Below are 13,358 nucleotides of genomic sequence, written 5' to 3'. Positions count from 1 at the left end.
CCTGTTCAGTTTTATATGCTGACTCTGTTACCTTCTGTTCTCCTGGTACTTCCTACAAAGACCCAAGGTATTTTGTGCAAATAAATCTTTTGAGTTGAGGGAGAGATAGTGATGTTAGGAGCAATCAAAAGTTTCCACTCATCCTCTATATCTCTCTCTCATTTTTTAATGTTGAGCAGAATAATTGAGTTAGGAACCATGGAGCTGAAATCTGTATCAAAGACCATTTGTGCCAACCACCCATGTTCAGTCAGATGAATGATACCCATGCAGAACATGACTTTTAGGACGAAGACTCCAAACTGTTTTTGTTCTAGTGTTTTTTTTTTTTGTTGTTGTTGTTCTAGTGTTTTATCCTTGTTATGGCTAAAATCTTTTTCTGTCTTTATTCATTTCTTATTTCATTTATCATAGTTTAATATAGCATTAGATATTTTTACCTGATATATTTATAAGCAAAACTGGTTTTATTTTCACTTATTTTTCTGAGCATATAAATGAAGAACGGAAAAAAATCTAAAACAACAAGTATTTAACATATGTTTGGTATTTCTTCAACCTTTCTTTTTAAACCTGCTGTCCTCGTTCAGATCAGAAACAGCATTATACTTAATTGCCTACTGATAACCCAAGATGCAACTTGTAACTTTTAAGCATCTTTAATTTATCTTTATATAATTACATAGGCATATATTTATGTTCCTTCAGAAATTAGTTGTTTAGTATATAAAGGGCAGAATGTCCTAATGAAATAAAGTCTTGTATTTTGTTTTAGACTAGTATTTCCTTAGTATACAAGTAACACATGTTCATTTTTAGAAACTAGAAAATACAAATAAATCTTAAATATACTTAGTTCCACAACCACATAGATAACCTTTAATATTTTTAAATAAATTTAAAGTATATGTTTGGATGTAATTATTCTTCTATTAAAGTAGTACATACTGCGTGTACAGTGTATATAGGTTTTTGTGCTTACTGATTTTGTTCACTAGTATATCATTTAGATAAATGAAGTTCTGTATCATCGTTCTTAATGGCAGAAAAATATTACATCATATATCTGTGATAATTAATTTAGTGAATTATACCATCCCATTTTTTTCTTTCAATTCTGGTAGATCTTGTACTTTATATCTTCTTTTGTGCTTTATTTGATGGCAGGATTTATAAAATTAACTAAGCTGTGGAACTCAGTCTTTCTCAAACACAGGCACATATTGATGTTGGCCTTTTTCATCCTAAATGTTCTTTCTTCCAGGTTTCTTAGGTAAAATCTTCCTTCTTTTCTTTACATTTTTGAATTCTTTTTTTTAAAAAAAAAAGGCTTCTAATCAAAGTTGCAGACTTAAGAGGGATGATACTAATTACAGTAATAAATCTATATATGTGCAAGGGTAAAGAAAGACAGCCATATTATATCTTGAAGGAAAGTTACAACAGTGCTGTCAAAGTGTAGAAGAGCCTTTAAAAAGGTTTGTGGAAGCTATCCACTATAGACGTCTCCAGCTTTTTTCTTATCTTCTTAAATGTTTGCTTTCTTTGTTCTTATCATTGTTTAAAATGGCTTAATATTTAGATGTTAGGATTACCAAGTGTAGATATTTCTCGTTATACAAATCTAGATTCAGGAGACACATTAGATGAGTGTGTGTTTTTATCTAAATCATCGGAAATCTGAACCTTTGCTATTCACTATCCAAAGCTCAGGTATCAGATTAATTGGTTAGCGTGGGATCCTTATATATTACTCTAAATTATTTTTTGTTATAAAATTAAATGCATAGTATTTTTGGTTTGTAATACATTTAAGTTAAATAGACTGCATTGCCAATTTGCTACTATTTTGTGGAAAAATATGTTCTAAATTTCATACTGCTACCTTAAAAGTCAACTCTGGTATACAGTGTGTTTTTAATGTAAAGGTTTTTATCATATATATTTGTATTTTGAGGAGTTCATATTTTATTTCTTGAAATCTGTTTAGAGTCGCCTCCAAATTGAATGGTTTTGAAAGAAACTTTTGAGTGTTCCTAATTTTTAATTTGTTGGAAACAGAAGTTCTAACTTTGTCTTCTTTGATCTCTTCTCACAACTTTTTGTCCTTCTGAGGAAAACATAACTGTTACTGCTTTTTGGAGTCAAGTCTCCAAAGAAACTTTGAATATTGTGAATTTTTTTGTACCCCCTGAGAAGCTCCCTATACTCTATGCCTCTTTTCTACCAACCCAAAACTCACTTGTTCTGCTATGACACGACTTCTAAGCAGAAATTCACCCTTGTTTTCTGCCTTAGTCAGTCCTTTCTCATGTCTTACCGGGAAACTAGTTTCTTTCATATGTAAGATTGTCTGATTTACTTGCTCTGACTATGGATATTTACTAATATGAGGAGAGTACAGTAGGCACGTGTAAATTGGCTTATAGATCCCGTTGATTTTTCTCTGGCTGTGCCCAAATTTCAAAGAGAAATTATGTCAGAGGAGTGCAAGTGATTGCATGTTGGCCGGATGCAGCCTATTGACTATTTTTGAATGGCCTGTGAGCTAAGAACAGTTTTTATGTTTCTAAATAGTTGAAAAAAATCAAAAGAAGATTTAATGTTTTGTGACATGTGGAAGCTATATGAAGTTCAAATTGAATGTCCAGTTAGTACAGTTGTATTGGAAACAGCCCCTCTCATTTGTTGATATATTGTCTGTGGCTACTTTTATACTTCAACAGTAGTTAAATGGTTCAACTCTATGACCTCCACAACCTAAAATATATATTCTCTGGCTGTTTATAGTAAAGGTTTGGTAATCCATGACTTATAACACTGACCAGCATATAATATTTTTGGCTTAATATCGTTTTCTCCCCCTAACTATTAGCACTATGATGATTGAGCAAACAAAACTACCTTTTAGATTTATTGGGTAACATATTTTGAATGCTTATTTTGTGTTAGAAACCGTGATGAGGAGTGAGGAAAGAAAAGTGAATACATAGGATCTCTGCCTACTAGGAACTCATAGCCTAGTATTAACTAAAAAATGAATAGTTTTTTAATATGAATTGATGATTATTTATATTAAACCAGAGAACCTAATACTATTTTATAGTTAGTTATATAAGCTATAGTAGCTTTTCTCAGTGTGTTCTCAAAGACTTATCCAAGTGTACAGCATACCTCAGAGGTATTGCCAGTTCAGTTCCAGACCACTGCAGTAAAGAGAGTAACAACAGAGTGAGTCTCATGAAATTTTGGTTTCCCAGTGCATGTAAACTTTTTGTTTTTTACAGTTGTGTTTACACTATACTGTAGTCTATTGGGTGCAATAACATGTCTAAAAAGACAGTGTGACTTTGTTAAAAAATACTTTATTGCTAAAATATGCTAACCATCTCTTGAACCTTTTGCAAGTCATAATTGTTTTGCTGGTAGAGGGTCTTGCATTGATGTTTATGGCTGCTGACTGATCAAGGTGGTGGTTGCTGTGGTGATTTCTTAAAATAAGACAACAATGAAGTCTGCCACACTGATTGTCTCTTCCTTTCACAATTTGTATCATTCATTGCTATTTGATAGCCTATTACTCACAATAGAACTTCTTTCAAAATTGGAGTCAGTCCTCTCAAAACCTTCCATTGTTTTATCAGCTAAGTTTATATGATGTTCTAAATCCTTTGTTGTCATTTCAACAATCTTCTGAGCATCTTCACCAGTAAATGCCATCTCAGGAAACCACTTTCTTTCCTCATTCATGAGAAGCACCTTTTTCTTATGCTAAAGAAGTTTTATCATGAGTTTGTAATAACTCAGTCACATTTTCACATTTCACTTCTAATTCCAGTTCTCTTGCTGTTGCCACCATGTCTGCAGCTGCTTTCTTCACTGAAGTGTGGAACCCTTCAAAGTCATCCATGAGGGTTGGAATCAGCCGCTTCAAAACTCCTGTTTATGTTGATATTTTGACCTCTCCCCTTGAATCATTGATGTTTTTCATGGTGAATGGTGATTCCTTTTCAAAAATTTTTGGTTTACTTTGCCCAGATCCATCAGAGGAATCACTGTCTATGGCAACTGTATGAAATGTTTTCCTTAAATAATAAGAATTGAAAGTGGAAATGATTCCCGATCCATGGGCTGCAGAATGGTTATTGTATTAGCAGATGAGAACAACATAACTCTCATTGTACACCTCCATTGGAGCTGTTGCGTGATCAGACGCATTATCAATAAGCAGTCACGTTTACATTTTGAAAGGAATTTTTTTATTCTAAGTAGTAGATCTCAACAGTAAGCTTAAAATATCCAGTAAACCATGTTGTCAACATCCAAGCTTTGTTGTCCCATTTATAGAGCACAGTTTGGCTTTAGGGTACTTAGTATTTTGGGGATGGTAAATGAGCATTGGCTTCAACTTTGTGTTATCAGCATCGTTAGACCCTAACAAAAGAGTCAGTCTGTCCTTTGAAGCTTTGAAGTCATGCATTGACTTCCCTGTTTAGCTATGAAAGTCATAGATGGCATCTTCTTCCAATATGAGGCTGTTTTGTCTATATTTAAAATCTATTGTTTACTGTGACCATCTTCATTCATTGTCTTAGGTAGATTTTCTGATAAGCTTGCTGTTTGATGTTATACAGATGGCTGCCTTCCTTTAACGTTGTGAACCAATCTCTGCTGCTTCAGACTTCTGTGTCTTCTTCACCTCTCTCAGTCTTCATTGAATTGAAGGGAATTAGGTCCTTGCTCTGGATTAGGCTTTGGCTTAAGGGGATTTTTGGTTTTGGCTTAAGTCTTTGGTTTTGGCTTAAGAATACCCACTCTAGTATTCTTGGGTTTCCCTTGTGGCTGAGCTGATAAAGGATCCGCCTGTAACGTGGGAGACCTGGGTTCGATCCCTGGGTTGAGAAGATCCTCTGGAGAAGGGAAAGGCTAGCCACTCCAGTATTCTGGCGTGGAGAATTCCATGGACTATACAGTCCCAGGGGTCACAAAGAATTGGACACGACAGAGCGACTTTAGTTCTCTAAGGGAGTATTGTGGCAGGCTACCCAGACCGCTAGAATTTTCTTCATATCAGAAATAAGACTGTTCTGGTTTCTTATCATTTATATGTTTACTTTTATTTTCCTTTAAGAACTTTTTCTTTGCATTCACAAATTGGCTGTTTGGCATACGTGACTTAGCCTGCAGCTATCTCAACTTTATGCCTTCCTCACTAAGCTTAATCATTTCTAGCTCTTGATTTTAAAGTGAGAGACTTGCTATTCCTCATTTCACTTGAACTTTTAGAGGTCATTGTAGGGTTATTAACTGGTCTGATTTCAATATTGTTGTGTTTCAGGGAATAAGGCCCAATGAGAGGGAGACAGATTGGGGACAGGCTATTTGGTGGTATAGTCAGAACACTCATGTGAGGAATATACAGTGGAAAAAAAGACAGTCTCTTCTGCAAGTGGTAATGGGAAAGTTGAACAGCTGCATGTAAATCAGTGAAGTTAGAACATATCCTTACACCGTACACAAAAATAAAGTCAGCTTGGCTTAAATACTTAAATATGAGAAATAATACCATAAAACTCCTAGAAAAGAACATACACAAAACATTCTCTGACATAAATCGTACTAATGTTTTCTAGGCCAGTCTCCCAAGGCAATAGAAATAAAAGCAAAAATAAACAAATGGGGCCTAATCAAACTTAAAAACTTTTGTACAGCAAAAGAAACCATAAGCAAAATGAAAAAGACACCCTACAGAGTGGGAGAAAATATTTGCAATTATGTGACCAACAATTAAACCCAACAAGGGTTTAATTTCCAAAATATACACACATCTCATACAACTCAACAACAACAAAAAACCAGATAACCCAATTGAAAAATGGGTAGTAGACCTAAATAGACATTTCTACAGAGAAGACATGCAGATGGCCAAAAGGCACATGAGAAGATGCAAGTCTGCAAATAACAAATGCTAGAGATGGAGTGGAGAAAAGAGAACCTTGTTCCACTGTTGGTGGGAATGTAAGCTGATACAACCACTATGGAGAAGAGTATGGAAGTTCCTCAAAAAAATAAAAATAAAGTTACCAAATGAGCCTGTATCCTACTCCTGAGCATACATTTAGACAAAATTGTAATTCAGAAGGATACACTCAACTGTGTGTTCATAGCGGCACTATTCACAATAGCCAAAACATGGAAGCAACCTAAGTGTCCATTGACAGATGAATGAATAAAGAAGATGTGGTATATATACACAATGGAATAGTACTTAAGTTATAAAAAGAATGAAATAATGCCCTTGCAACAACATGGATGTGCTTAGAGATTATCCTAAGTGAAGTAAAGAGAAAAACAAATACAAATACTTATGTGAAGTAAATCAGAAAGAGAAAAACAAATACAGTATGATATCATTTATATGTGGAATCTCAAATATGATACAAATGAACTCATATATGAAACAGAAACAGACTCACAGACATAGGGAACAGACTTGTGGTTGCCGAGAGGAAGTGGGTGGGGAGGGACAGATTGGGAGTTTGAGGTTAGCAGATACAAACCACTATGTATAGAATGGATAAATAGCAAGATCCTATTGTATAGCACAATATATAAAATATCTTGTGATTAAATCATAATGGAAAAGAATATAAACAATATGTGTATATATATAACTGAATAACTTTGTTGTACAACAGAAGTTAACAGAACATTGTAAGTTAACTGTACTTCAATAAAATAAAGAACACGCATAGAACATTGATTGATTAAATTTGCCATTTTATATCAGCTCAGTTCTTGGCACCCCAAAGCAATTATAATAGTTAAAAGATCACTGATCACAGATGACCATAGCAAATATAATAATGAAAAAGTTTGAAATGTGAGAATTACAAAAATGTGTGACACAGAGACTCAAAGTGAATAAATGCTCTTGGAAAAAATGGTGCTGATAGACTTGCTCAGCACAGTGTTGCCACAAATCTTCAGTTTGTTAAAAAAAAAAAAAGTGTAGTATCTGTGAAGTACAATAAAACAAAGTAGAACAAAATAATAAAACTGCCTTGTCCAGATGTGCCACAGTTTGCTTATCCATTCACCTATTTGAAAGACTTCCTTATTACTTCCTAGGTTTGGCAATGATTAAGCCTGCTCTCAACATGTGTGTGCAAGTTTTTGTGTGGACATACATTTTCAGCTCGTTTGGATAAATACCTAGGAGCATGATCGCTAGATCCTTTGGACAGAGTATGTCAGACTATCTTCAAGAATGGCTGTACTGTTTTGTGTTCCCACCAGCAGTGAATTTAGGTTCCTTTTGCTCTACATCCTGACCAGCATTTTGTGTCGTCATTGTTTTGGACTTAACAATTTTAATAGGTGTGTAGTGGTATCTTGATGTAATTTGCATTTCTCTAATGGCATTTCCTATGCTCTTTTGCTGTCTGCATATCTTCTTGAGTGAGGTATCCAGACAGATTTGTGAAGTCAAGAATGAGGAAATATTTCTTCTGCTTCTGTTTCATGGAACAGATTATGGAGAAACCATTTGGGCTGGTGCTTTCTGTTTGGGGAGGCTATTAATTATTGATTTAGTTCCTTTAATTGATAAGTGCCTTTTGAGGTTTTGTATTTTTTTGTGAGATTTGATAGATTGTGTCTTTTAAGAAATTTGTCCATTTTACCCAAATTGGTGGGAAAATAATGTTGTCCATAATACTCTTTTGTTATTCTTTTAATGTTCATAGGATCAATAGTGATGGCCCATCTTTCATTTCTATTGTTTTCTTTTTTCCCTCATTTAACTTGGCTTAGAGGTTTATCATTTTATTGATCTTTTAAAAAAATCAACTGATCCTAATTTTTTGGAAGGCATAAAATATAAACTGGAAGGATATATTGCAAAATGTTAATCATTATTCTCTAGAAGATGAGATCATAGTTTTTCTCTTCTCTGTAATTTCAGTTTAGTTAATATATAGTTCATAATTAAAGATTATCTTTTAATTATATTGCCTGCTGTTCAGTATCTTTAAAGTTAACAAAGTTATAATCACTATCTTGTGATCTTAATGAAAAATCTAGTTTCAGTATTCTCTTTAATCATTTTTCATTGAGCTTTGTCTTTAGGAACTCCAGATTTATTTTTTATGGTTAGAGGGTACTGAAGATAATAAAAAACATTCAAAAGAAGTGTGATTAGTTAAAAGAAAATGAAAGTAACATTTTCTGGACTTAATGTGTTTTGCATATGTTCTTATTAAATTTTTACTACAGCCTTAAGATGCCATTATTACCCTCATTTTACAGATGAGGAAATTGATGTTCAGAGAAGGTAATTTGCCCAAGACCACATCTGGTATGTGGAAAGACCATGATTCAGTACAAGGCTCTCTAATTTCAAAGTCTGTTTCCTTCCCAGATAGATTAGGTAAATGATTGGAACCAGACTTTGACCACAAGAATATGTATACATGGTGGAAAGGTTGATTTTGATCATTCATTTACTATCAGTTTTCATATATGACATTGCCTTTATTAATAAGGCTAGTTGTATAAGGTACATAATTTGACCTTTTTCAGCTTATAACTTCAGGTATTTAAATTTCAAAATGAGAGACAACTTATTTTAGAGATGACTATCTGATTCATTGTCAAATTTTGTTTGAGAGATAAAATGAATGTGTTTTGTTGTAGTGCTTATTTAATTTTTATGACCTGAAAGGACAACCTGGACAGAGGGAGAAGTCTGGCCTCCAGGTGATTTTTCAAAATCGCTTTTCCTATATATAAAAAATGTATACCACCAGCATTTATTTGGATTGAAAATTAAAAGTTGCTATATAAAGAGTAAATATTTTAAAGTAAATTCATAGATTTCCAAACATAGTAACATTTAATGGCATATATGTAATTATTGAATATTCAGTGCCATTTATTTAACTATTTAGGCATTTATTTCAATTAAATTTCCTTGAAGAACTCACCTAAAGTGACTAAAATAAATAAGGATTATCTCAGCATGCCCAATTTTATTTTACAACTGGTAATTGTCTGAATTAACCCAAAGTTGTTGTCCCTTGAGTCAACATATTTTTCACTTAAGCTTTATGAAACCTTTCAATGACTTTTTTTTTTCTTTCTTTACAGTATCAATGACTTTTCAAAAACACCTTTTCCAGACCTACTAGCTGTTTTTCAAAAATCCTGATCATAGCCAGTGGCTAAGACTTTGCACTCCCAAGGCAGGGGGCCCAGGTTCTATCCCTGATCAGGGAACTAGATCCCACATGCCAAAACTAAGAGCCCAAATGCTGCAACTGAAGATCCTGAATACTGCAGCTAAGACTGGCACAGCCAAACAAATATTTAAAAAAAAGAAAAAAATCCCAGTGCTGGAGTCCTTTCATATTTCTGGTTCTTGAGGCCATAATTTTTAAAAGCTTTAAGATTTCCTTGATCTATCAAAATTATGCTTGGCATATGAGTCAAGTTTTAGTACAGTAATGCTGCATAACAAACAGCTTCAAAATCTATTTCATGCTTATGGGTGACTATTCATTGGAGTCTAGGCTGTGGTTGGGGTTTACATCTCCTCATGACCCCACGTTCCAGATTGAATGGATAATGGCTTTATGGGGCAAGTTCTTCTGATGTTGGATGGTGAAAGTTCAAGATAATTGCCATGGGGAATTTGCCATGTCTTTTAAAGCCTCTGTTTAGAGTGGTATACTGTCACTTCTTATATATTCATTTCATTGGTCGGAAAGCTTTGCCTCACTCTCTATAAGAGACACTGCATAGTCTTACATTCAAGAGGATGAGTCTGTGATTCTGATATAATGACTGGGTAAAAGTTGGAAAAAATTATGAACCTGCGTAACTACAGTTCTGGGTTTTTAATTGTATAGATTATGTAAACCTTTTGATTTGTCAGATTGTTTACACAAATTGATCAGTTTTCTTAAGCAGATATTCAATTAAAGTTATCTGTCTTCTGCAAACTAACTTTATTAAATACATGTGTCAGTACAGAATTTAAAAAATAATGACTAGTGACTCTACCTGATTAATAATTAGCCTTTGCATGATGTTTTATAGTTTATAAAATATTTTAATAATTTAAAAATTGGTCATAAATAAGTTAGGTGACAAAATCCTTATTTTACAGATGTGGAAATTAAAAGCCTGGCTTGGCAAGGCTATAACTAGTAGGTTCCATTCCAGATTTTTGGAGACTTCAAATCCAGTCATCTTTCCATTACTCATCCTGGATCTTATGTTCCCATTCCCTATTCTTTCCCAGTTTAAATAAATAATGGGAATATTTCTGGACCACTGCCAGAAATGAAAGGAATCTATCACTGCACTCTTTATATTCCAACAAATTATATATCTTCTATTCTGACCTGTGTATCTGAATTAATGCAAGAGGCTGAACCTATCTAGTATTTATTCATTATCATTCCAGAAAGATGAATGTTTATTTCCTTTGTAGTTTAGCAGAAAACAAGTATTTAATTTCATTAAACATTTCAAAAGTATAAGAGAAATTACTGTGGTACACCAGTGCTTTTCCAATTAGTTCTAATGTAGCTGCCTCAGATGATGATGGTTTCTGTATTTGAGGTTCTGTGTATTAAATTATTTGGGAAAAGAAATTGGAGGGAGTTTCTGTTGCAAGGAGTAAGTTTGAAAAATCTCTGTCTATACCAAGTATAGTTAGGATAGAAATGTTATTATTTCTTCATAAAATTCCTTCATTTGAAAATGTTTTCCACGAACTCTCTAATATATTCCAGTAGTTGGATTATAAGGAACATTCTTGTGAAAAAAATCCATGTTTTGTATTGAATAATGTAACTTGTTTACTTGTTTTTTACCCTAACTTTTATAACAAATCCTTTAGCAATGTAATAAAAAAATCTGATCTGACTTTTTAGTAGTGGATTTCTATTAAATTTTCTTGGACAGCATTCCATGTTCTCAAATTTGTAGGTTTTTCTGGTGCTTTATTCCATTTTTGTTTTATATTGTCATTTGTGCCAAATTTATTCCCTTATCCCATATCTCCCTATCTGTTTTGATTTCTTTCATAGTGAAAATAAAAATTAGTAGACAATAATAAATCGAGTATTTCAGAAGGTTAAATGATACTTAACACATTATTAGCCAGTGACATATTAATACTACAGGTTTAGTTACTGCAGAAATCCCCTGGTCAAATAATGTGTTGAAACTCTATTGTTGGATAATGAATTTATAGCCAGCTCATTGTTCTTGCTACTTTGTCCAATAATAGTGCAAAATTACTCTCCATATTTCTTTTTAAATGTCACCAGTTTAATTTTTTTTTTAGGCCTTTCCCCCTTACTTTTAGTAGTTAGCTTTTTTATATGACCCATTGCTGTGGAGAGTGGTAATTTTATTTGTTTTATATAAAGTTAGTGTATTTAATCAATATTTTTCCCTCTTTTGAAGACTGTGAACCAGAAGAGCTGACTGACTGGTCTATGGATGAAAAATGTTCATTTTGTAACCTACAAAGAGAAGCAGTCAGTGTAAGTTTTAGTGCTATGAAATTATTTCTAAACTAATTGCACAGTTGTAACGCAAATTTTTTAAACTTAATTTGTTCTGAGAATTTGGGACTTAGAGTGAAATTTAAATACTTGATTTTGGTAATAAGAATATTTTGAAGTCTCATGTTAGAAGTCTAACATTTAGCTTAACTTGCAGGTGAAAATCCCAATATACTCATCTTTTTTGCTTATTTCACATTTGTTTCTTAAAACTCCTGACTCATAAAGTTCAGTTCAGTTCTCTTTCATATTTAGGTTGACAAAGGTGAGCCTAGTTTCATCTGAGACTACCTTACAGTCTTATTTCTTAGGAATCAGTGGTTGGAAGATAATGTAGTACTATTTTTTAGATTTTTACTTTTTCTTGAAGTCTTTTGGATATCGTAATTGTCTCCTGTGAAATAATTACTAGTTTTTATTGTAAATAGGGCATAAACTAGACAAGTAGAATCATCTTGTACGGTAGGAAGTCCTAATTCTTTTAATACTGTTGTGAGAATGGCGGAAAAGAAATGGGAACTTGGAGAACTTGCACCCATTTTGGTCATGATAGTGGGTAAACATCTGCTTTGTTCTTCAAACTCTCATTGCTGGCATGCTATATAGTGAATTTATTTAACAATATATTTTATCTTTTCTCCCTCTTCCTCTTGTTTGACAGTAGTTTTGCTAAGAAATAAGGCTAGTTTGACCCTCTATCAAAGATAAATTTCTTTTTTCCTGATTCCTTCCCCAAATTTTATATTTTGTATATAATTTCATATATTTAAAAGACAGAACAAATGACCATTTAGAGAATTTCTTTTTGCCATTTTAATGAAGTCCCATGTTTAAATAAAAAGTGATTTTTTTATGATGTTTTCTTCTAATTTTAGGATTGTATACCATCTCTTGATTCTTCACAGTCAACACCAACAGAGGAGCTATCATCTCAGGGCCAGTCCAACACTGAAAAGATTGAATGCCAAGCAGAAAATTACCTAAATGCACTCTTTCGAAAGAAAGGTAATATTGATATACCTTGTCATTTAAAATTTGTAGTAGAGACCTAAAATGTATGAATTTTTCTCACATACAAGTTTTTAATATGTCAGTCTCTACTCCATTCTTGATTATTTCCTTCTTTGTCCTTAGTTTTTCTCCATGTTTTTAAGGCATTAGGATTTGCAGTCACAGGGCTAGCCTTCTGCTAGGCTTTCCTTTTCACCATTCTGAAATCTCTCCTTGACTTTATTTTGTTAATTACTGTAGGCAGAAGAAAATTTTGTATGCGTTTGGTCTTCCTTATTTTGTTGCTTTTCTCAAGACTGCAAAAGTTTTTTTGTGTTCAATAAGTGATAGATATATTGCAAAACTGTTTATAGAAATGTAACAGTTAAATCATTTATCAGCCAGGTTGGTAGTATATTTGCTGGCTTGAGATGTCAGTGTTTCTTTGATAGCTTGAATGTGCTATTAGAATGTCACTGTTCTTTGCTTCCTGTCTATCTAAACATTTAATCCAAATGAGGGTTGTTTCATGTGTTTCCTTGCTTGATACATATGTATCAGGCAGAATTTGTTTTTATATCTTAAGCTACTTGAGAAAACTAGAGAAATATAGACCCTTCCATTTTTTTTCTTGGCCATTTCTGCAATAGTAGAATGTCTTTAATTTTTACCATATAGAACTTGGGAATAAGTGATGGTTTAGGGGGAATGCAGGGTGGTAGTGGGAAGATCATCTTACCTCCCAACTTCCAGAGATGAGGAAAATGATACTGTATTTTCATCTAA

General features: G+C 33.2%; 1 protein-coding gene across 1 annotated transcript in view; it reads left to right on the top strand.

The window, feature by feature from the left end:
* The window catches only part of LCORL (ligand dependent nuclear receptor corepressor like), a 165,081-nt gene that overhangs the window by 53,132 nt on the left and 98,591 nt on the right, over window positions 1–13,358 (top strand). The window contains exons 3-4 of the mRNA XM_068975558.1: window positions 11,482–11,561; window positions 12,458–12,587. Coding sequence (XP_068831659.1) covers window positions 11,482–11,561; window positions 12,458–12,587 — 210 coding nt within the window. The remainder of the gene's footprint in view (window positions 1–11,481; window positions 11,562–12,457; window positions 12,588–13,358) is intronic.

This window comes from Capricornis sumatraensis, chromosome 7 (genome assembly GCF_032405125.1).
Source record: "Capricornis sumatraensis isolate serow.1 chromosome 7, serow.2, whole genome shotgun sequence".
In the NCBI taxonomy this organism is placed as follows: Eukaryota; Metazoa; Chordata; class Mammalia; order Artiodactyla; family Bovidae; genus Capricornis; species Capricornis sumatraensis.
This window is presented reverse-complemented; position numbering and strand designations above follow the sequence as displayed.